At 34.0% G+C, this 24,543-nt stretch overlaps 1 protein-coding gene across 1 annotated transcript in view; it reads left to right on the top strand.

The window, feature by feature from the left end:
• Nucleotides 1-24,543, top strand: part of SCN1A (sodium channel, voltage gated, type I alpha subunit) — a 125,441-nt gene that overhangs the window by 96,525 nt on the left and 4,373 nt on the right. The window contains exons 20-27 of the mRNA XM_014546967.1: nucleotides 1,082-1,236; nucleotides 2,900-3,073; nucleotides 5,892-6,014; nucleotides 13,548-13,829; nucleotides 16,532-16,585; nucleotides 18,122-18,259; nucleotides 20,065-20,169; nucleotides 21,795-22,065. Coding sequence (XP_014402453.1) covers nucleotides 1,082-1,236; nucleotides 2,900-3,073; nucleotides 5,892-6,014; nucleotides 13,548-13,829; nucleotides 16,532-16,585; nucleotides 18,122-18,259; nucleotides 20,065-20,169; nucleotides 21,795-22,065 — 1,302 coding nt within the window. The remainder of the gene's footprint in view (nucleotides 1-1,081; nucleotides 1,237-2,899; nucleotides 3,074-5,891; nucleotides 6,015-13,547; nucleotides 13,830-16,531; nucleotides 16,586-18,121; nucleotides 18,260-20,064; nucleotides 20,170-21,794; nucleotides 22,066-24,543) is intronic.

Here is a 24,543-nt window from a genome sequence, read left to right as displayed (position 1 = left end):
CTTCCTTCCTTCCTTCCTTCCTTCCTTCCTTCCGTGTATGTATCCTCCCTGGTGCTTACAAAGTCATTCACAGTTTCCTGTTTATTTAATTCTTATGTTAGAGTGAGTGGAAGCAGTGTAAGGAAAAAAATGACAAATAAAGCAGGGCCATGCAAATCACATTTTAGTGAACAAAATTAATTTTGAAAATTATGTAAACTCTTCTAGAAGCACCACAAGAAAACCTAAACAGTAACAAACCTAGCATTGTTGGGAGAGATGTAGGTTATTACTCTATATCCTCTTTAAAAGGGAAGATTTCTGTTTATTATTAATTTCCATTTTGAAGTCCTTTTCTAGTAGGAGTGGGAAATGTCCAGCCCGCGGGCCCTATAAGACCCACGAAATATTTTGGCCCTACCAAGGCATTAGGGGTGAGTCAATTAAATATTTGACCAAATATAGCAGGCTAATTTTTAAGTTGATAATTTTGTATGGCCCTGGAATGATGTTATAAATATCCAAATGGCCCTTGGCAGAAAAATAGTGTTCCCCACCCCTGCTAGAGACTTTAACAGAGCGCAATGGGATGATAGAGGAAAAGGCAAAGCTCCTTTACATTGATTTGTACCAGTGGTTCTCAACCTTCTGGCCCTTTAAATACAGTTCCTCATGTTGTGACCCAACCATAAAATTATTTTCGTTGCTACTTCATAACTGTGATGTTGCTACTGTTATGAATCGTAATGTAAATATCTGATATGCAGGATGGTCTTAGGCGACCCCTGTGAAAGGGTCGTTCGACCGCCAAAGGTGTCGCGACCCACAGGTTGAGAACCGCTGATTTGTACTTTACAAAGTTCTTTCTTGGAGAATAACAGGTGAGTCAGTAAAAGCAGGTACTATTAGCCAGGGAACCACTTAAAGAGCCTGAATAATTTTATAACTTTAGCTAATAAATGTGCTCTCACTACTCAGGCTTAGAGATTTATCCTAGCAAGGTAGAGCTGGCAAAAGGGAAGAAATGATGTATCTGGGACATGGCAGAAGTTATTGTGGAAGCAGCAGAATTATTTTATCTATTTGAACATTATACTTGCAGGCTGTGTACAGAGATTCAAATGTTGCCAAGTCAGTGTGGAAGAAGGCAGAGGAAAACAATGGTGGAACCTGAGAAGAACATGTTTCCGAATAGTTGAACATAACTGGTTTGAAACCTTCATTGTTTTCATGATTCTCCTTAGTAGTGGTGCTCTGGTGAGTGAATATTAAGCAAAAGTGGTATAATCTAAGTTTTAGAATAATCTAATACCAATGACTAATAAGTCATTAACCCTTTCTGTTGCATTGTTTTAGTAAATGGCACATTTCCCCCTCAACCTTCATTGTACATCCACTTTCATTTCCACAGCATCAGCCATCACCCCCATTTAATTAATCCCTAACTGTTATCTCTGCTTATGACTTCTTCCTGGAACATAAATACATCTCTATATCAACCATCCTACCCTTGAACCCGTTTCCAAGGCATTTTTAATTACCCCCATTTCATATCTTCCAGACTATAGACTTAATGTATAACTATTTATTTCTGAATTTAATATATATATTTCTAATAAGTTATTTAATTTTTGCTTATTCAGTAACCCAGAAAATTTCTCCCTCCAGTTTATTCATTATAACCAAATAATATGAATATTTAATTACTTATATTTTAATAAGAAAGTAAGCATGGAAGTTACAGTGAAGTTAATGATAATCCTGTGATTTGGAGTTTATAACTTTTAAATCCTGGTGAATTGTGTTTCTGAATGGTATTATCTCTTTATGGACAGTCAGTAAGTCCTTAGGAACCACTTCTCTGACCCTTTTGAATTGTGTAACTATTCTTATGCTATTTAGGAAACAATGAATATTGGTAACAAATATTGGTCAGTGTGCCTAAGTGAGTCATTTACGGATTGGTTTCTCTTTATATGAAGACTTCCTTTACATCAGAATAAATTTACATTTATATAAAAATAAATTACAAAAATATAAACTGTAACATATAGATAGCATTTCAGAAAAAACACTAACACAAATGGAATACTTAAGCCATTAGATAGATGATAGATAGATGATAGATAGGTAGATAGATAGATGGATCTTAATGTTTCTTTAACTTAAGTTTATAATTAGAATATAGGCCTATATTTTCTGCATACTTCTCTGATAAACTGAATTTCTTTATATACTACTATAAGACAAGAAATAATATTTTACCATTGAAATAAATGTAAGACTTTGATGTGAAATATCAAGAGAGGTTCATAATAGAAGAATACATATTGTGGTCTCAATAAGAAGTAATTTTATCTAAATGAGAAGTAATGTAGACTAGTAATGTGTCAGACCTTGTCTTTGCTGAGAAATATAAACTATCAACAAAATGAAGGGGGAAAGGGACAAATGAACCAAACCAGTAAAATTGGACAATGTGATTATCAGTTACAATTCTACTTTATGTAAAATATAAGCTTTACTTTTCATTTCTTCAACCTCCTTTCAGTAGCAAAAAGCCAACAAGGGGAAGCAAAAGAAATCAAACAAAAGGAATAAATAACTTCAAGCTGGGGTAGTACTATCAGGATATGACATCAAGAACTATTTTCTAATAAGTCAAATTAATTCATAAATATTTACTTTTTTTCTTTCAGCTATATTATAAAGAGAGACTATAACTTTTCCCTTGATTCATTAAAAGATCTTAAAGAGGAAAAAAAAGCAATAGCTATTGTTCCTCTGTCCTCCTATTCCAATTGAATATTATACATATATATGTATATATACTTATATATATACATATATATGATCAGAAAAAATAGCTTATAGAGTACAATGGTTTTAGAAATCTAAAATGTATAACTTTTTCTTACAGGCATTTGAAGATATATATATTGATCAGCGAAAGACAATTAAGACAATGTTGGAATATGCTGATAAGGTTTTCACTTACATCTTCATTCTGGAAATGCTTCTAAAATGGGTGGCTTATGGCTATCAAACATATTTCACCAATGCCTGGTGTTGGCTGGACTTCTTAATTGTTGATGTAGGTATTCTCCATATCTTTGTCTTCCATTAAAGGTAGTTTGTGTTATGTATATGCTAATTCTAAAATAGTGAGTCTCTGACCACTATGTTGTGTTGACGGGATGTGCTACATAATAGTCCCTAAACTAATTCACTGAATGTAACTGTAGTTTTTGTAAGAATAGGCTAATTTAGTAATGATTTAGCATTGGAAGGATGAGATTTATGGTGATTATCTAGGAAACAGCTGAATATAAAAAACAGCACTTTGTAGGGACAGTGGTAAAATTGGGCATGTTGTTTAAATTTCTTATGTTGTGAATCAGGCAGATGGGCTTGAATCCCAGCCCCACTTCTATTTGGTTGTATGCCAGTGCGAAATGTACTTGGCTCCTAACTCTGTAAATGATTATATTAGTACATACGGTCTTAAAGGCTCTCGATAAACAGTCATGATAATGGGAGCTCCTGTCAATTTTTAAAATTCTCTTTGATCTACTCAAAGTTTTTAAAGGGTAGGTTTAAAGAGTATATAATACTAGAGGCCCAGTGCATAAAATTCGTGCACGGGTAGGGTCCCTAGGCCTGGCTGGTGATCAGGGCCAATCTGTGGGGCGACTGGCTGGGTGATTGGGGCCCCTGCCTCGCACCCGCCTTGGCTGGCCTGGTACCGCCCACTCACCAGCCCCGCCCCCCGCTGCTGCTGTCGGTTGGGGCCTGCAGGCTTGGGGCAACTCCTGCGTTGAGTTTTCCCCCTGGTGGTCAATGCGTATCATAGCAACTGGTCGTTCCACCATTTGGTCGATTTGCATATTAGGGTTTTATATAGATAGATGGCTTATAACTTTATTAAAGGAGGTAAGGTACAGAGTATAGGGAAAATCTATTTCATACTAGTAATGTACCAGACCTTCACAGATTTCTACACCTAATGATTAATAATACTTCATTTGCCCTAAAAGAAATTACTGTCCTAAAATTTGTTAAAATTAAACATCAGGTTTCATATTATCAATTTGGCATAATTTCAGCTTTAGAAAAGTGTATCCAAAATATCACAGATTTCATAGGTAACAGTTTTATCCCAAAAAGATAATAGTCCAGCAGAAAGATGCAGGCTTCTTGTGGCAAGTATTTCTAGGCTAAGAGTCCTGCATATATTATATCTTCTTAATTCTAAACAAAGGCAAAGCCAGAGCTATTTGAAAAGGTTAATAATGTTACTATGAAATTAGTAAATTGAGAGAAAACCTCAAAAAAATTGCTTCATCATATCATAGAGAGAAATAGTTTCTAATATTAAGGTTTCAAACATTGGAAGTTATATTTCAATTCTCACAATTATTACAAGTTGGTTTTTAATCATCATTTATGATATATTTTAAGAAAATAATTCTCTAGAGCATTTTGTAGTTTTGTAATAATGATACTTTTATTTTTCAATGTTCTATTTTCATTATTTCATATGGATTAGCAAATCACTCTAAAAAAGACAAAAGGAATTATAGTAAATCTAAAGTAATATAAAAATTATAATAAATACTAGAGGCCCAGTGCATGAAATTCGTGCGGCGGGGGGGAGGGGGAGGGCATGTCCCTCAGCCCAGCCTGCACCCTCTCCAATCTGGGACCCCTCGAGGGATGTCTGACTGCTTGTTTAGCCGGGATCGGGCCTAAATGGGCAGTCGGACATCCCTCTCACACTCCAGGACTGCTGGCTCCCAACCGCTCGCCTGCCTGCCAGCCCGATTGCCCCTAACTGCCCTCTTCTGCTGGCCTGGTCACCCCTAACTGCCCTCCCCTGCTGGCCCAGTCACTCCTAACTGCCCTCCCTTGCCAGACTGGTCATCCCTAACTGCCCTCCCTTGCAGGCCTGGTCACCCCCAACTGCCCTCCCCTGCAGACCTGGTCCCTCCCAATTGTCCTCCCCTGCAGGCCTGATTGCCCCCAACTGCCCTCCCTTGCAGTGTCCAGTGTATTTGGAACTGCCCAATACTAGCCATTTTCAAATGAATGAAATTGTAACTCTGTTTGGACATGGAGTTTTGGTAAACTCTTTACCAAAGAGAATTGGACACCTAACATTTTTATTTCTTAGTCTTTGTATATAAATTCATTGATTTATTTATTTGATAAATATTTGATTGGCCATTTTGGACCAGGTACTATAGCAGAAGCTGTAAATTAGTATAGAAAAAAAAACTGAGAGTTTCATAGTAAAAGAACATTTTAAGTTACATTTACTTACATAAGAATAAACTTTAAACAAATGAAAACACAACATATTAGCAAAACAAAGAATCCCCTTTCAAAAATAAACTACAAAATCAATGTGATTTAGCACCTTAATTTAGGAGAGTATCAATTATAGTTAGGTGAAGATATGATTGCAGGATAGAGATTTCTTGCTTTTTCTGATGCAATAGCAGTTTTTGTATTTTATTTAGCCATAGGCAAAACCCTATATTCAGCAGTGACTTAATAAAATAAAGGAAGGATAGCCAATGACATTTTCTTACACTTAGATGTCTTTCTTTGTTAAATTAATTTTTATTTAGTTTTTAAAAACTAATTGGTCTACTAACATATTAATTGAACAATTAATAAATTACATGGCATTTGAGGTGTTTTTATTCAACTATCTTTTAATTAACATATTAAAAGCTACTTTTTTCCATCAGACTGAAAATATTTCCTTAAAATTTGTTAAAGGTTTACTGAAAATATGCAACCATTTATCTTCTGAGTAATTATAAGCAAAATCATATTTGTTGAATGACATAGTAACTAAAAATTGAATGACAGTTATCTTTGTGTTTGTTTGTTTATTGGTGCAGGTTTCATTGGTCAGTTTAACAGCGAATGCCTTGGGTTACTCCGAACTTGGTGCCATCAAATCTCTCAGGACACTAAGAGCTTTGAGACCCCTAAGAGCTTTATCACGATTTGAAGGGATGAGGGTAAGGAAACTGAAAGAACCAGAAGTATAGCCTATAGCCAAAATTAAATTATATTGAGTTTTAAAAAGGAAAAAACCCATGCATGCAAAGGAATGGCAAATCCTTGCAAAATTGCTACTTTATCTTTTTATCTGTTGCATATTTACTTCTAGGTGATATGCAAGAGAATTTAGGCCTCCCTAAAAATGATACAATATCATTTATCTGCTGTGCTTATTAAAATGACTTTATTTCCTAATCTATCTTGGGAGTTTCCTTACAAACCTGTATACAAAAAAGCAAATGCACTATTAAAATACTGTGTGTAACGATATGATAATAATCAACTAAAGTGAATTTGACATCATGTGCTTCTCATTGTGATGATCTAAACTGTACTTTATGAGTTTTACTGAAAATAATATGAATCACACATGTGCCTAAGAATAAGCAAAAAGAAAAAATTGACAGTTTTGTCTGTATAATGCCAAAGCTTGCATTATTGTAATATTTTCAAGGGTAGATATTAAATATTGACTAAATTTTAAACTTTTTAAAAAAGTTATGTTTAATATAGCCTCAATTTATAATTGCATTAATCTTCTTAATTTATACAAATAGTAATAGTAACTTAAAGATTTTATATATAAATCCACACAATTTTTCATGACAATGTGGTAAAACATTTACAGCATAATGAACAGAAAATGTAATTTTTACTCATTACATAGATGATTTATAAATTAACCATAACTTAAATCTCATTTATCAGAATTACACAAAACTTTATATTACTTCTTCTAAGGAAATACTAAACCATTCCCTATGGTTTATAACAGATTAGAAATTTTGTTGTTATTTACTTGTTAATTTTCCAGACCTTTTTAAAAAGCATGAAGCACTTACATATGATATATAGAATAGAAAGTAGTTATTTATTAAAAAATCAATTTTTAACCAGAACAAAGATTTTTAATTAGGAAAAAATATTGCTCTTTTATTGACTAAGATTTAGTTATGTTTGTAGAATCTAAGCAGACTTGTCTTTTTCCACTTGCATTTTCTAGATTGTTGATAGCCTTATAATATGTTCTTCTAAAATAAAATTTTTTTAAATGTCACTTTTTAAGAACATAAGACTTGTCTTCAGTTTCCTAACATATATAAATAATTCCCTCAGTAGAAACAATTTAACACAATATAATATAGTCTTATTTTATTTCTCACAGAGATCCTTATGTTTTTACTAAAACATTAAAGTAAATTCTCTCCAGCGTATGTAAAAATTAAGTTTATTTTCCAATTAAATGTCACTTTCTATTGTTTTATACTGCCAGTGTCAGTTCTGGAGAAAAATATTACTTTAATACATTCTACTTGAAAACTTGTCACCTGAATCAAAGTATAGCAGTTCCCCTTTATTCGAGGTTTCACTCCATGGTTTCAGTTATCCATGGTCTGAAAATATTAAATGGAAAATTCCAGAAATAAATAACTCATACATTTTTAATTGTGGGCCATTCTGAGAAGGCACACACCATCCAGCTATGTCCCACCCAAGACATGACTCATCTCTTTGAATAGAAAGATAGTCACTTAGTAGCCTTCTTGGTTATCAGACTGACTGTCACGGTATCATAGTGCTTGTATTCAACTAACCCTTATTTTGCTTAATAAGGCCCCCGAAGCTCAAGAGTAGTGATCCTTACAGGGCGTGTTTCCTTCAAGTGTAAAGAGCAGTATAGTACAGTAAGATATTGTGAAGAGAGAGACCCCATTCACATAACTTTTATTATAGTATGTTGTTATAATTGTTCTATTTTATTATTAATTATTGTTGTTAATATCCTATTGTGCCTAATTTATAAATTAATCTTTATTCTAGGTTTATATGTATAGGAAAAAACACAGTGTATATAAGGTTTGGTACTACCCTTAGTTTCAGGCGTCCACTAGGGGTCTTGGACTGCATCCCTCCCAGATAAGAAGAGACTACTGTCATACGTTTTAACTGTCTCCTGAAATCTAAACAGTGCTAAGCATTTGAAGATGTTATAAACATTTTGAAATTGACCATGAATCAAATGGCCAGATACTCCTGTATTTAACACTTCATTTTTGTAACAATGTTGGTCTTGTGTATCTACCTGCAATTTTTACAGGAATAACCTTACCTATACTTTTTGATCGATGAGGCTTTTTATAATATAAGGAGAGATTAGTTTTTGAATCTTTGAGTTTCAAAAGCATAAACTCCTTATAAATACTGATGGAAGATGAACTTAACAGATTTATGAATATGGTTCCTTGCCTCATAATGACAGCATATACACAACCCTAAAATGGCTGATCATTTCAGTGTGTATTTGGCATTGTAGAGACAAAATAATCTGATTATAGATTCTGTTTTTCTGTGTTTCTAAGTGTTTGGATCTTTTGACTTTTTATAAAATGTAATCATGGATGGTGGTGAGGATGGAGATAATAATGATAATGATAATTGGGAAGTGAGATTGGAATATACGTAGAAACTCTCATTTTATTCTTTTTCCTAGCAGCATAAAATCACAATAGCTGTGTAAAAGCGTAAATCAGCCATTCATTTTCTTTTTGTTGTCTTGTCACATTTTCAGAGCATGTGCTTTTATGCGACATTACCAAGGAAAGCATGTTGCACAATGCTTGATAGGAAGTTAGAAAGTAATAAACAAATTATCATCACGTTGCACTTTATGTTTTGCATGTTTTATGCACATTCTGGCTGAGAGCTTTTCAACATTTATTGTATTTCAAATTTCCAGTCCAAATTTTTCAACTTGTAAAATTGAACTGAGTGAATTGATGTCATGACTATCTAGAGTAAAATAAAATTTGTACTTAAATTTGTGTTCTTAATTTCCTAATCTAGGAAATGGTAAAGACCTTTTTCAAAAGAACTCAAGTCTTGATTGATAGGGAAACAGACAGAGAGCATCATAAAAAAAAGTAACACCAAATGTTCTGTCATATCAGATTTCTAACTAATAACAAACTATATATTTCTATTTTATATAGGATAATCTTGCTCCAACTTGGATGGGGTGGAGCGCTGGTTCCTCCCCTCAGCCCTTTATTATGGGTACTGTATTACCCCTTTTGCTACCTTTCATCCTTTCACTGTGACTTTGTGTAGTGGGATGAGGGAGGGATTGGGAAGGGTACCACAGTAGGGAAAATATAGTATTTACATTCTAATTCCCAATTTTCAACTGTCTTGAATTTTCTTTTGAGAAAAGTAGCTTTGAGTATTTATTTACCCTCTGTGGATTTGAACCCCAATCGTTGATGTTTTTATTAAGTTTCATTGAATATGGTTTAGTTATGTGTATATTGAGCTATCTATTGATGGGGAGATTGACTGATTGGTGATGGTGGGGGACCTTGCTTTAGAAGGATTGGGTGAATATTTTAACTTGTCAAGTTCATGATGCTCTTTGAGACATAAAACCCTTGCCATTGTTTGCATTGGTCTGGGTCCTGAAAATTGCCAGCAGTTGATTCCTTGCCTTGTTGAGTTACATGAGCAGATGCGAGGGTACAATATTTCTGGTTTCTTAAGATTGGTATTGACTGTGTGACCATTCTCACTTTTGTATTAAGTGTAAGTTTATAGAGTTACTTTAAAAATGTAACAAGGCAAAAATATATTATGAAAGAGTTGAGTTAGCACATGTGATTTATATTTTAAATGAAACTTAACATACAGGTACTTTTTTGAATTATGTAGACTAACACACCCACCTAAAAATAAAACAAACTGATTTCTTAGCATGTGTGTTAAGATAAGATGTTTAAATTAATAAATTTAAATTAAATATTCATTAAATGTAGATGTATTAATTAAATGAATTTAATACAAGAACTCACTTTTAGAATAAGATCCAACTAACTGCTTAGGATCTTAGAAGACATCACAGTAAAAACATAAATGAAAATAAATCTACATTTTATGTATTCCTAAAGTTTAGAAATAATGTACAAGAAGGAGAGTTTTTATTTTTGAGGCAAAAAAAGGTTGGAGTATTTTCATGGATAATTGATGTATCATATCTTTCAAAAATAATTACCTTGATTAAATTCCACAACAAATATAGTCATTAGATTTTAAAAAGATTATCTGACTCTTCTTCATGCTTAATAATGTGTGATTTTTACTTTACCTACTTTTATTTTTTTATTCATGTAGTTATTTTGTATTTGGATTAGAGAAACTTTAGAATCCATGAGTAGTATTGATTTCAAGTTCAAAGTCAATTCGTTCAGACAAGAACACATTTCTGCATGTATCAGAATTCCTCACATTAATTTGCATATTAAATTGTCAAGTCCTCATTTCATATTGATTTAATCAAAACTGCAGATAAGGAATCAAAAATAGAGTTTTTATAAGAATGGATTGTGCCAGAATAGTGAAATTGCATTTGATGATGTTTTACAAAACATTTGTGAGAAGAAGCAACCTCTAATGTTAATTCCTTTCTTAGATATCTCATTTTACACAGCCTGAAACCTCAATCCGTTCTTTCCAGTGTATTCAGGCTAGTGCTGCCTAGCGCCTTTACCAAATGGGAACCAATTACTGCAGTTCCCTGGAGGCTGGAAAGAGTTAATACACCTCTTTCTGTCCTGAACCAAGAACTGTCTTGAGGCTCTTGGGAAAGACAGTCCTTTCCCCCCTGCTCCTTCATTGCCCACTTTAATAAAATTTTGAATATGAATGGACCTTTGTATAGTAAATTCCCTAATACTAGTGGAATATTTTCTTACATATAGTTATTTTACCTTCATAAAAATAAACTTTTTCTCTGGGTTAAATGTATGCCAACATTGTAATCATGTCTGAAAGGCAGTGCTGCGGAGCACTTGTACCATAAATGGATTAATTTTAATGCCAAACAAGTCCTCTTTTTCAAAGTAAATCTCTCAAACATATTAACTAACCCCCAATTTTTTGTTGTACCCAGCTCTTTATTCTCATTTCATATCCACAATGAGCATTTAACAATTATGCTTTGATCAATAAATGCTAAGCTAAACTTCATTCATTCATTCAATGAACCATTTTTATATTCCTTTATTCAAAGCACTCTGTTATATTCCTATTTTCACGGCACTCAAGGCCTTGGAGAATTCACAAATATATTTTTCCATCTTAAATTTTAAAAAAATAAAAAGCATGCCATCATTGAGGATTATTAGAATGTAATGAACTCTAATGAAGAGCAATATGTGTACCAGATAAGTGCAAGAACTCTAAGGAGAATTAGTGAAGTTGAGTGCAAAGAGCACTAGATGGTACTTCTTTCTAGTCTTCTTTCTGAACTTGACCTACCTTAGCCTCATTCTTCTCATTTACCAAATGAGAACACAATACTAAATTATTTCTATGGCCCTGACCAGCACTGGAATTCTAATTCTGGAAGTCAAAAGAGGAAACATTCACCTTTATTTTGGAAGCTAAACTGAGGGGGTAAAGTTAGGCTCCATGAAAAAAAAAGTGCTGCTTGAAATAAAGCTTGGAAGAAGAAAGAGTATCTAAGTAAAGAGGATTTTGGACAAGAAATGGCAACTCAGTTCTAGGGTAATAATATTAGTTGGATTGTCGTGAAGAGTAGGTGGCTAGCAAATTTAAAACTAGAAATGTAGATTGTAGAGTATTTTTAATATCAAGGTAGAGACATTTTTGATAATGAGTGGGAAGCCATTAAATAATTTTAAAGTGAGACTTGGAGAAGATTAATTCCTCTTACATGGATCAAAGGAAGGAGACATTAGAAGGCTCTAATGATAGTGCAAGTATAAGCTCTCAGAGGCCAGAACTAGGATGGTGGAGGTGAAAATGGAAAAGAAGTGACAGAGGTGATAACGGTTTTGAAGAAGTATGACACCTACAGATTGATATGGAAAGAAATAGGTGTAGGTAACCATTGCTCTGGTCATGCTCTAAATTGGCTGTTGGTAAAAATATACATTTTAACATGTACTCTCCTGTGTGCACAATAGAAATAGCTTTTTTATCTGGATGGTAGGCAAAATATTTAGAAAAAAGAGGCAAGAAATAATAACTTGACTTCAGCTTTCAAATTCTGAATCCAAGAGAAATCTAAGTGTATCCACATATTTAAAACAAAGTATAAAATAAATATTTTTTCAATCAATTACATTAATGCAGAAAGCCAAATGAGATAAGGCAAGGTGCCATGGGTCAATGAGAGTAGGCTGCATAGATGACATCATTCGGATCTGCCTGGATAACTCGACTGATTTTACTTTTTCATGCTCATGTCTCCACCTTTGTCATTAGTGGTTTTATCATATCCTTTGGCCCACTTATTACACTATTTTGTAACCCCAGAAGGCCTACGGTTATTTACACATTTTAATAAGTCACTAAATATCAGGGTTCAGAAGCATCTGGAATTCGCTATGTTTTTTCAGAAACTTTGCTCTAAAAATACGCTGACATCCTATGGCCGATAGAGGATATTTTGAAGCCTGTTGTTTGCTTTGGATCAGATTGACAAGAATACTGAGATTCATAGGTAGAATTCACTTAGCTATTAATGTTCAAGTCTGAGGTGCCATCTGCCACTGAGGAGCATTGTAGGGGCTGCTTTCTTTTCCCTCTTAGCTACTCACATACAGCTCCAATGGGAACTGTGGAGGGGGAAGCAAGGACAGTCATCTCTACAATGTTGCCAAATATGAAAACTCAGATTTTGAATTTATGATAAAGAAATAAAGACAAGGGGAGAGAACATGTTTCAGTAGGAAAGAGTAGATAATTAGCACAGAACCTGATGTAATCACATCAGATTTGGGAAATATATATGGCATCCCTCCTTTTCTTATTTTCCTAAGAAACTGATTTCTATTATGTTTCATTTAAAATAAGTTTATTGAATTAAACTCAGTAAATGAAACAACTGACATGACTGGAGCTTGAAATAAAGATGTGATGATCTAATGAAATACATAATGCTAAAGTGTCTTGCTTCTTCTGCAAAAATTATTAGTCATAGCAATGCATGAATAATTAAGGACAAAATTATGTTAGGTATTTAATATTTTTATACTTATATATCTTAAATTTTAATTAATTAGAGTATATTGGTCAAATCAACTCATCCAAATATTTTAGTTTTGTTTTTTAATATATTGCCTTTTTAAAAATGAGTTAGTCTGTATTAGGATTTCCTACTTCTCTTTTTTTTCTCTAATAAACGGCACATATTCTGACTTCCTCTGGCAGCAAATTCCTCTAATTTTGCTTTTCCTTTAACTTTTGAGTACTTCCCCTTCTCTATTTTTAAACTTTTTGTTTCTTTGTCATATTATCTATATTTGTTTCCCTAAATGTATTGCTTAAGAAATAATAGATTTTATTGTAAGATTTTTTTACTTTACTTTTCCAGTATAAGCTCAATACTGAAAAATTAAAGATTGGTAGGGGGATGTCTTATTTTCTTAACCAACAAGAATTCTGACTTTTCTTTTTTTCCATTTGTGTATTAGGTGGTTGTGAATGCCCTTTTAGGAGCAATTCCATCCATCATGAATGTTCTTCTGGTTTGTCTTATATTCTGGCTAATTTTCAGCATCATGGGTGTAAATTTGTTTGCCGGCAAATTCTACCACTGTATCAACACCACAACTGGTGAAATATTTGACATCAGCGACGTGAACAATCATTCTGACTGCCAAAGGCTAATAGAAAGAAATGAAACTGCAAGATGGAAAAATGTGAAAGTAAACTTTGATAATGTAGGATTTGGGTATCTCTCTTTGCTTCAAGTTGTAAGTGAACACTCTTTTTCTCTGAAATTTGTTTATTGTTTGGAATAATAACAAAGTAATTACCTATATCCATTATTTAGCTACTGAAGAAGAAAGTTTATAACATTTATTTTTCTAATTTTGTTTTATTAGTACCAGTTTATGAGCCCAAGTGGGTGGAAACTCTATATACTTAAGCAATACAGAATAGTTGATAGTGGCCAGGTATTTCAGTTCATTCCTAAGGTCTTTTTCTCTTTCTTCTCATATTGCTTTCTCTTCCCACATGAAAAAGTTGATTAATACATCAATAAGTTTATTATTTTTTCTATTGCAATTGAAAAGCTTGTTTTCACTGAGGGATCACCTCCCCCCCCCCCCCCGCCCCCGCCACACACACACACCCAAAAGCACACAGACTCAATACACCTGATTAGACTGACGCTGGTGGGCATTAACTGCTACTGAGTTGTATCATTTGGATTGAAGATCAGGGAATGATATTCAGGTTTTAGGATCAGATTCTCACAATGAAATGGAAATAATAGCGGATAATGCCTGGATACAGAAAAGAAACATAAGCAGCTGTGGTTACACTTCAAATGACCTTTCAATACAGTTACTTAAGTCTATTTTATCATACTAGTAATGTTTTCACTCCTGGGTCTCTAAGACTGACTCATACAAAATAAAAATATAATTTATGAAAATGCAAAAGATGGTGGCCCTTTAAATATTTTCCTATGATGCTGCTTTTAGCTGCAGCTGCATATCAACAAAGCAGTGGATAACGGCTGCTGAAATGCCACTTAAAATTTTTAAAAGTTGAGTAAGTTCTCCCCTTGTGATTTTACAGAGTTCTTAAGGCAGAAGTCTATTTTTTTTCATCAAGGTTATGATTTCAGTTGTTCAGCTGAAGACTAGATAAGCAAACAAACCTACACTGGTCTCTTGCATCTCTTTCAGAGGTGTCTGTACTACTATTTTTTACACATTCTTCCCACCTTCTTGTTAGAATTCTTATTTCTCTTGTGGATATTGCTGACTTATTCTGAATGCTCATGCAATTAAAATAAATTAAAACAGGGATTTTAAAAAATCTGGTGTGTATGATTTATTTAAATATTATAGTAGACACATTATATTTCCTTGGGCATTTAGCCTAACCATTTACTAATGGCCACACTTGTAAAAGTGTCTCACTTCATAAAATTGAGAAAATAGAATTTAAAAACTTCAAGGAATTCCTTAAAATTCTGAAAATATAGGATAATGAAACTGCACAAAACTATAAAATAAATTCTGCTCTTTAAGAAACTAAGTTTTATACTTAGCTTTAAGCAGAATTGCCTCTCTGTTGTTTAGTAATTCACTGAAATGGTTCCTTGAATCACCTTTCTCTGTTTATGTTCCTAGTGTGTGATGGATATGTTCTATCATTGACCTCAGCCATTGATACATTCAATATTTCCCTCTTTGATATACAAATAACTTCTATTTTCTAGCTAAGAGTCATTTCATGATCTTCACAGCCATCATACCCACCATTGTGTGGCTTTCTTCCTACAATATCCACCACTTCACAAGTGTTAGTGTTATGAAAATATATGTGTATTGTGTTGCAATACAGATGCTGAAAGCTTAGTTAAATTACTTGCTAACAAACAATCCTCTCAGGCTCATAGGACTCAAAATTTATATCGTGGGACAAATAACAAATTGCTATAAGTTATTAGACTCAGGATTCTTCTTGAATTTATGAATGCCAACTGTCTACTGTACATTTTTCACCTTTCTTGTGCATATTAACTCACTCTCATAAAAAATTATATAGAAGAATGTAATATAGGATTATTTCTGGATGTTATATTTCAAAATTCTTAAAAGGATAGTTGCAACTCTGACTTTATACACAGGGGTGGGCAAAAGTAGGCTTAGAGTTGTAATACAAATAAATAATACAATGATTAATAAATACTACCAGAAAAACTCTGTTTCCTATACTCATAACTGTAAACCTACTTTTGCCTACTCCTGTATGTGTGTGTATATATATATATATATATATATGATCTTTAGTGTTACAAATAAAGAGAAATCTTAAACTTTTGGATACTTTGATCACCTTACAGATAGATTTCAGTAGATGATCAGATCATTGTAATTGTTTTGCTGCTACAGATATTGCCAAATGTGGTGGTATTCGTAAAGCTTTCTAAAAGCATTCTTCCAAATTTATCCCTAACTGGTTTGGCTCAGTGGATAGAGCATCGGCCTGCAGATTGAAGGGTCCCAGGTTCGAATCCGGTCAAGGGCATGTACCTTGGTTGCGGGCATATCCCCAGTAGGGGATCTATCCCTCTCTCTTCCTCTCTGTAAAAAATCAATAAAATATAAAAAATAAATAAAAAAAATAAAAGTATTCTACCAAATTTTGATAGCACTTTAAATTGTATGATTTTATTAACTCTAAAGAATTGAGAAGTATTTGTGATTAGATATCACAAGTATTTGATATCTAATGACCATTTTGTTCATTATGTGTTCTAGAAATGAAAAGACTTACTTAGATATTGTGTTGTTCCAAAACCCATGTCAAATTTGTTTTGAAAGTCTTTTGAAAATGTTCCTTTGTAAAAAATACATAAGTGAGAATATTTATTATAAGTTAGATCTCAATTATTTTTATGCCAAAGTAAAGCATATGTGTCCTTTTTTTATAGGCCACATTTAAAGGATGGATGGATATAATGTATGCAGCAGTTGATTCCAGAAATGTAAGTATTTTGTATATACTTTTTTAAATAATATTTGTTAGGTGCTAAAATTAATTCAGCAGAGTATTGCAATCAAATGGAATGATTCTACAATGATTAAAAAAATAAAGGGAAAAGTATGACTCAAATTAATATTCAAGTATACCAATGTTTATAAAAAAGATCTTACAAAGATCAATCAAACTATTTTGAAAGGCAAACTGAAATAGCATATTCATATATTTAATAACTAACAAATATCTTTCTATTAAATAGTTCCTATTTTTATCCTCTTATCTACTAATTATATAATCAGTAATAATTTTGGTGTGCAGGAGCAAATGTGAAAATATATGTGATTGCCAACTACTGTCCAAATATCAAGAGGTTGAAATATATAGTTACTCCCCATATTGAATGGTATGAAAGTTTGAGATGTTGTTGTCCAGGCAACTTTAAATTTCTATAACAGTTCCTTTCAAATTAATTCTTTTATATGATTTTAGTATCCATACTTTACTAATGCTGTTATCACTTCTATGGCCAACAGATACCTTTAAGTGTATATCACCAAAGTAAAGACCTACTTTATTTGATTTCTCCTACCACAGCCTCTTTCCGGCCTCAAGAAAAGAACTAATATCCACGCTCATTCCAACTCAAACTTTGCAAAATTAAGGTTTTCTAAAAGCCTTGATTTTTTATTCTGAAGCCCAATCTGTTTAGTCTATCATTATAGACTGTCCCGATAATCTTTAAACTGACCTGATAGACCTCACTTTTATCTTTCTTCAGATGCACTTCCCCTAAGTGGCTTTGGTTTTATGTTAAGTATCATCCTGATATGCTCCAGAGTTGTGTTATTTCACTTGGTTACTTATTATTTTGTTTTGTGTTTTTGGTTGGCTTTTAACTCTATTGTCTTTAGAAGGACATAAACCTATGAGTGAACTATCCATAATGACTTCTTTACTCCTTTACTAAGTGATAGATAATAGTTCAATGCTAATTTACAATAAGCACAATCTAGATATTAAATTATCAATTGAAGATTTATAAGATGGAGTTCTAGTTATATCTACTAAATCTGAAAAATTCAGTGAATGTTGTAATGTTAAAGATACGATGCTGAAAATCTAAACGAATAATTCAATTCTTGTTTGCTGAATAAATTCATGTATGCACAAATGGTTGCTTCTAAACATTGTATACATATTTACTCAAGTAAAACTTTTTCACTAATTTTTAAATTATTAAAATTCAGTGCCTTAAAAATTTTTCCAAATTTTGCATACTACTGTCCAAATATTAAGATGATAGTTGTATTTACATTTATAAAAATAGATCCTTAAGTGTCCTGATAACCATATTTTTTTACATGAAGACATCCTTAAATGCCACTTTCAGAGATTTTTTTAGAAGTAGTTGATACAGAAAGAAAAGAAGTACTGCTTAAGTATTACTACGAATTTTCTTTTCTATTCTCATGAAAAAGTACCAATGACTTCTAGTCTCAATATGTATTGTGATATTTTACAAAATATTTTCCTTTGGTAGGTGGAATTGCAGCCTAAGTATGAAGAAAGTCTATACATGTATCTTTACTTTGTTATTTTCATCATCTTTGGGTCCTTCTTCACCTTGAATCTGTTTATTGGTGTCATCATAGATAATTTCAACCAGCAAAAAAAGAAGATAAGTATTTCTAATATTTTCTCTCTCACTAAAGATAGTAAAATTATTTGAGGTATTCTCGCCACCAAAGTATACTTTAATTCAGAGACCAAATGGGTGTGTATAAGAAAGTCTTTTTTTGTATCCTCTCCCTTGCCATCCACTGCTCACACCCCTGGGAATAGGTTTACAAATCCTCTCTCCCTTCTGGTGTTGTTGTTGTTTTTAATCAGAAACTAAATTTTCTATCTTTTGAAAGAGAATATTAGAAAGGAACCCAGGCATATGCCCTTTTCCCAAAGTCAATTTGTTGTTTTATCCTTGCAACTCCCCTCCTAAAAATACATCTTCCAGCTAAAGCCCTTCATTGGTTCCTTTTATATATTTCTACTTCATTTTTCCTGATATTTAATGATAAACTACCAGTTCCCATATTGAATTAAACAGCTCTTTATATTATTATCATCTTTCCAAATATATATGCACATTATAGAAAATATGGAAAGTAAAGAAATATCATTACTCATGAGTAACCACTATTCACATTATATGTTTTCTGTTCAAATTTTCTCTATACAGATTCTTGTTATTGAAATTATTTTATCTATAATTATAAATTCTCTTTTTTATTATACTTAAGTATTTTGTTAAGTCTTCATATACACATGATCATAATTTACTTAACCACTTCCCATAATATTAATGATTCTGGTTGCTTCTAATCTTTAATGATTTAAATAGTGTCTTGTCAAAAGTTTTTGTGGGGAAAACCAGTTTTAATTATTCCAGTAAGATAAATTCCCAGAGTAAAGTAGTTTGCTTTCCCAAAATAACAATCCCACTTACACTGCCAATAGCTATGTACAGGTGTGCCCAGGTCACAGCTGCTTCAATAACATCAAACACTCTTTGTTTTTACTACTTGATATTTGATAAATTAAATTAGTATTTCATTTTATTTATTTATTTTTTTTGTTGTTGTAAATCCTCACCTGAGGATATTTCCCATTGATAGAGTGAGTGGAAGTGAGGGGAAGAGACAGAGAGAGAAACATCAAAGTGAGAGAGACATCCATTGGTTGCCTCCTGCATGAGCCCCAACCAGGGTCAGGGATTGAGCCTGCAATTGAAGTATGTCCCCTTGACTGGAATCAAACCCAGGACCCTTCAGTCCATGGGCCAATACTCTATCCATTGAGTCAAACTGGCTAGGGTTTATTTTACCTTTGTCTTTTATTGGTAGGTTTGAATGTGTTTTCAAGTGCTTTTTTGCCATTTATTTTCCTTTCTTTGTGTATTGCTCTTTCATCTCATTTGCTCAGTATATTTTCTTATTCTATAACTAGAGGCCTGGTGCACGAGATTCATGCACTCACGGAAGTCCCTCAGCCCGGCCTGTGCCCTCTCGCAGTCCAGGAGCCCTCAGGGGATGTCTCACTGCCACACTGCTGCTAATGCTCCTTCTGTGGGAGCAAACTGACCACCAGGAGGCAGCTCCTGCATTGAGCATCCTCCCCCTGGTGGTCAGTGCGTGTCATAGTGACCAGTTGTTCCACTATTAGGTCGATTTGCATATTAGCCTTTTATTATATAGGATATTGAAAATAATAAAGTCAATTTCAGATGATTGTGAGAATTAAATAGGATTATAGTACCTAAAATGTACTTTTAATTTTTCAAATTTTAAGTCCCAGGCATAATTATCCTAACTGGTTGAAGTTTGCATTTCCTTTTTTAACTACCCCTTTCCTATTTTAAGTTTATCATTGAAATATTGTGTGCAAAGGGACATAGTTTTAACTAGTTTTGGTTTTTCTTTTCTATACTTTGGAGGTCAAGACATCTTTATGACAGAAGAACAGAAGAAATATTATAATGCAATGAAAAAATTAGGATCAAAAAAGCCACAAAAGCCTATACCTCGACCAGGAGTAAGAAATACCAAATGATATGGGGGGAAAATATACCAAAAACAAAAACTTGCATGGGTTTTCTTACAAGAGAGATAGCAGCTAACGTTTCTAGCCTCAAAGATTTCTTCAATTTTTTAAAACATCATTAATTTATATCTTTTATGGTAATGGTAAAAATTATTTTAAAAAAGAGAGAGACCAAAAATAAAAAAGAAGAAGAAATAGAAAATGTGCTCTTAATTTCAAGGGATTTAGAATTATACAGTTAGAATCCAAACTAAATGGCAAAGGACACAAAATACTAGTAAACTTTCATAATATGCTAGCCAGCAGTTGCATTCTTGAGAATGATGAGTAATATAAACTTTCCCTTGATAAGCCTCAACAGTGGAAGTAGAAATGGGTCAACTGTGTATAGGAAAAATGTAAGATAGAAGATATCCTCAGAGTTCCTCAGTGACCTTGGGAAATGAGCCAGACAATGACTGGCAGTGACTGACAGTGGCAGACCTGGGGAGCAGAACCATGGATCAGTGACAAGGGATGTGAATTTTAAAAAATGTCTTTATTGATTTTTAGAGAGAGAGGAAAAGAGAGGGAGAAAGAAAGGGAAACACGATGTGAGAATAGAACATTGATTAGCTGCCTCCTCTACACCCCCTACCAAGAATGGAGCCCACAACCCAGGCAAGTGCCTTGACAAGAAATAGAACCAGCAACCTTTTGGTGCATGGTAGGATGCCCAACTGAGCACCAGCCAGGCTGAGGATGTGAATTTTTTTTTAATTTTTGTTTTATTGCTTAAAATATTACAAAGAGTGGTACATATGTCTCCTTTTTTGAGGATGTGAATTTTTGACATCAAAGAATAAGGGAGTGCTTTTCTGGTCTGATTATCCCCGTATAGACTCAATCAGAATTCTGTGTCTGACAATGTCAGCAAAGACTGTGTGGTGGAAGAACATCAATACTGCCATAAATGAACTTTAAATGCAAAATGTCCTAGAAATCCCAAGTTCCCTTGAACAGTTCTTTGAGAATAAGACAAATGGAATGTTATTAGATACTGCATTTTGAAATGGATGCATGGTTCAACTGATAATGGGACATTGTGGTAAAACAAAATAAAGCAGATTTCTTACCTTCTTATAAACTTAATACGTTAATATGCATTTGTATTACTATGCAATGTTTCTTATCAGAAATCTCCTTTTGAGAAGAGATTGTTATTCTGTGGAAAACACTTTGGTAAACAGCAATTTAGATAACTGAATTAAAAAAAATTAATGTATTGCCCAGTCGGCATGGATCAGTGGTTGAGCACTGACTTATAAATCAGGAAGTCATGGTTCGATTCCTGGTGAGGGCACAGGCCTGGGTTCTGGGCTCGATCCCCAGTGTGAGGTGTGCAGGAGGCAGCCAATCAATGATTCTCTCTCATCATTGATGTTTCTATCTCTCTCTCTGAAATCAATAAAAATATATTTTTAAAAAGTAATACATTATAAACCACCTTTTACAAAATTCAGGGCCAGTGGTTACTCTGTACAATACTAGGGAGTCAATGGAGAAAGTGTTTCTATAGATGTTAATATGTACAGAAAAACTATTCTGTTGCTAAAAGCATTTCTGTTTCTCTACAGAACAAATATCAAGGAATGGTCTTTGACTTTGTAACCAGACAAGTTTTTGACATAAGCATTATGATCCTCATCTGTCTCAACATGGTCACAATGATGGTAGAAACAGATGACCAAAGTGAATATGTAACTAGCGTTCTGGCACGCATCAACCTGGTGTTCATTGTGCTGTTCACCGGAGAGTGTGTTCTGAAGCTCATCTCCCTCCGCCATTATTATTTTACCATAGGCTGGAATATTTTTGATTTTGTGGTTGTCATTCTCTCCATTGTAGGTAAGAAGTATTTAAAGTCTCTTAAGTTCAGTTCAATAAAAGTAAAAGTGGGAACAATCAAGTTTAAATTAGAGGCCACCCCACCACTCAGAGATAACCACTAAGAAAATGTTTATGTATTTCATCCAGGTGTGTTTGCTTTTCTTACAAAATGAGGCTCCTGCTATACATACAGTATTGTATCCTATTCTGTCCATTCTAGATACTAGGTGTATTATTTGTCAATATAATAAACTTTCATTCATTTGAATTAGAAATGTACTATTAACTGAGATCAAAATGTTTTGAGATGTTGAGATTGAATAGCCTATACATTATCTAGATGGCTCTATTGAGAAGAAGACTAGAAATTTAGTCTGGTATTTAGGAAATACATTGCATCAGAGATATGGACATAGAGCCATCAGCAAGTAGATAGGACTAGAAGTAGATGACAAGAGAAGATAAAGCCTAGAGTGAGAAAATAATAAAAATAAAAACAAAAAATGTTACCAAATTCATATCAGAAGTTCTTTAAGGATATCAGGTAGAGATTTTCTAGATTACTCTGAAAGGGTTTATAGTAATGATGCACAAAGGAGAGTACAGGTGGCACAGGACATTGTTTGATGTTTGTTCAAAACCCTTCAACAGGTCACATGAGCAATAGCTCATCTTGTTAAAGATACAACTCCAGCTCCAGTGAAACAAAGAAGTCTGTCCATGGGACTGAAGCATGCACTCTTTCCTAAACCAGATAATATGATTAGGTCAATATTTAACCATCCAATATGGGGCACCTCTATTGGGAAGATTTTTATGTCATTCCCCTCTCTGAAGAAGTTGGTTGATACCCAATTCATACGTTGTATGTAGCCTTTGATTCCTACACTAATCCCTCATGTAATCCTTTGTGGATAGGGTACTTAAGTTGTATGCATCTCTCTTATTTTTTTTTCTCTCTCTCTCTCTTTCTCTCTCTCTCTCTCTCACACACACATACACACACATACACAATTATGTAGGCTTACTTACCCTGTACAGAATGAGACAGTGTAATTCCAAGACACTTGGTTTCTTGAGCTCCTCTTCAGTACAATTATTATTTCGTTATTTAAATGGTAAAAGGAGAAAGAAACGTAAAAGAAGAGGGCTGAGAGACCAGTATCAGCTACAGGAGACCAAAAAGATCATCAGCCTTAGATTTCTTTATACATACACCAGAGCATCTATAAATAAATATATAAGAACTAGAGGCCCATTGCAGGAAGATTCCTGCAAGAATAGGGCTTCCTGAGGCCGGAGCGAAGCAGTGAAGAAGGGAGCAAAGCCCGCCTCGATTCCTTCCGTCTCCACTGCCTGACTCCCTCCCACCTCTGCCGCCTGGCTTCCTCCTGTCTCCGCTGCTGTCCCGCCCAGCTGCCCGGAGTTGCACATGGGAGGGCTGGATGGAGGCCGGGTGGGTGGCAGATCGCTGCTGTCCCGCCCAGCCACCCCGGGTTGCACATGGGAGGGCTGGATGGAGGCCAGGCGGGCGGCGGATGGCCTGTCCCGCCCTGCCTGCAGTATGTAAATTTAACAGCCATCTTTGTTGGGTTAATTTGCGTACTCTTCTGATTGGCTGATGGGCGTAGCAAAGGTACAGTCAATTCGCATCTTTGTCTTTTATTAGTGTAGATATTATAGAGGAGACTCAGAAAAGTATTAAATTCATGGAGAGATGAAGATAGCATCAAAAACTGCAGATGCTTTTAGATGGTTAAGGACTGAAAAGAGGATATGTGATTTGCCATTTTAAAAGAAAAAAAAGTATATTCATGTAAATTTGTTCTTATACTATTGGCCAATGCTATTCAGCCAGAATTGAGAATTTTAACTTATTTTTTTATAGATTCAGTCTGGAAATTTTAAGTAAGCTAATAAATAGTTTATAAAGTCAAAAAGTACTGTAAAATTTTTATTGAACTGAATGTTGTTTTAACTCAGACTGCCATAACAGAACAGGTCGCTTGAACAACTAAAATTTATTTTCTCAAAGTTCTGGAGATTAAAAATCCAAGATCAAGGTGCCAGCATGGTGGGTTTCTGATGAGAGCTCCCTTCTTGGCTTGTAGACAGCCACCTTCTCACTGTGTCCTCACATGGCTGTGGGGAGGGGGGGCTTGAAAAGGGACAGGAAGCTCTCCAGTGTCTCTTCTTATAATGGAACTAATCCACCATGAAGGCCCACCCTCAGGATCCAATGTAAACCTAATTATTTCCCAAAGGCCTTTTCTCCAAATACCATCACAGGGAGGGTGGTTAGGGCTTTAACATATGAATTTGGGTTTGAAAATATTCCATCTGTTGTAAATATTGAGTTAACTTAATATTGAATGTCAAAATTTTGGTTTATTTATAACCTATATTATATACAATTATATATATACTAGAGGCCTGGTGCACAAAAATTTGTGCACTCGGGGAGGGGGGTCCCTCAGCCCGGCCTGTGCCCTCTCG

This window comes from Myotis brandtii, unplaced genomic scaffold (genome assembly GCF_000412655.1).
Source record: "Myotis brandtii unplaced genomic scaffold, ASM41265v1 scaffold112, whole genome shotgun sequence".
In the NCBI taxonomy this organism is placed as follows: Eukaryota; Metazoa; Chordata; class Mammalia; order Chiroptera; family Vespertilionidae; genus Myotis; species Myotis brandtii.
The sequence above is the reverse complement of the archived record's forward strand: the minus strand, read 5'-3'. Positions and strand labels throughout refer to the sequence as shown.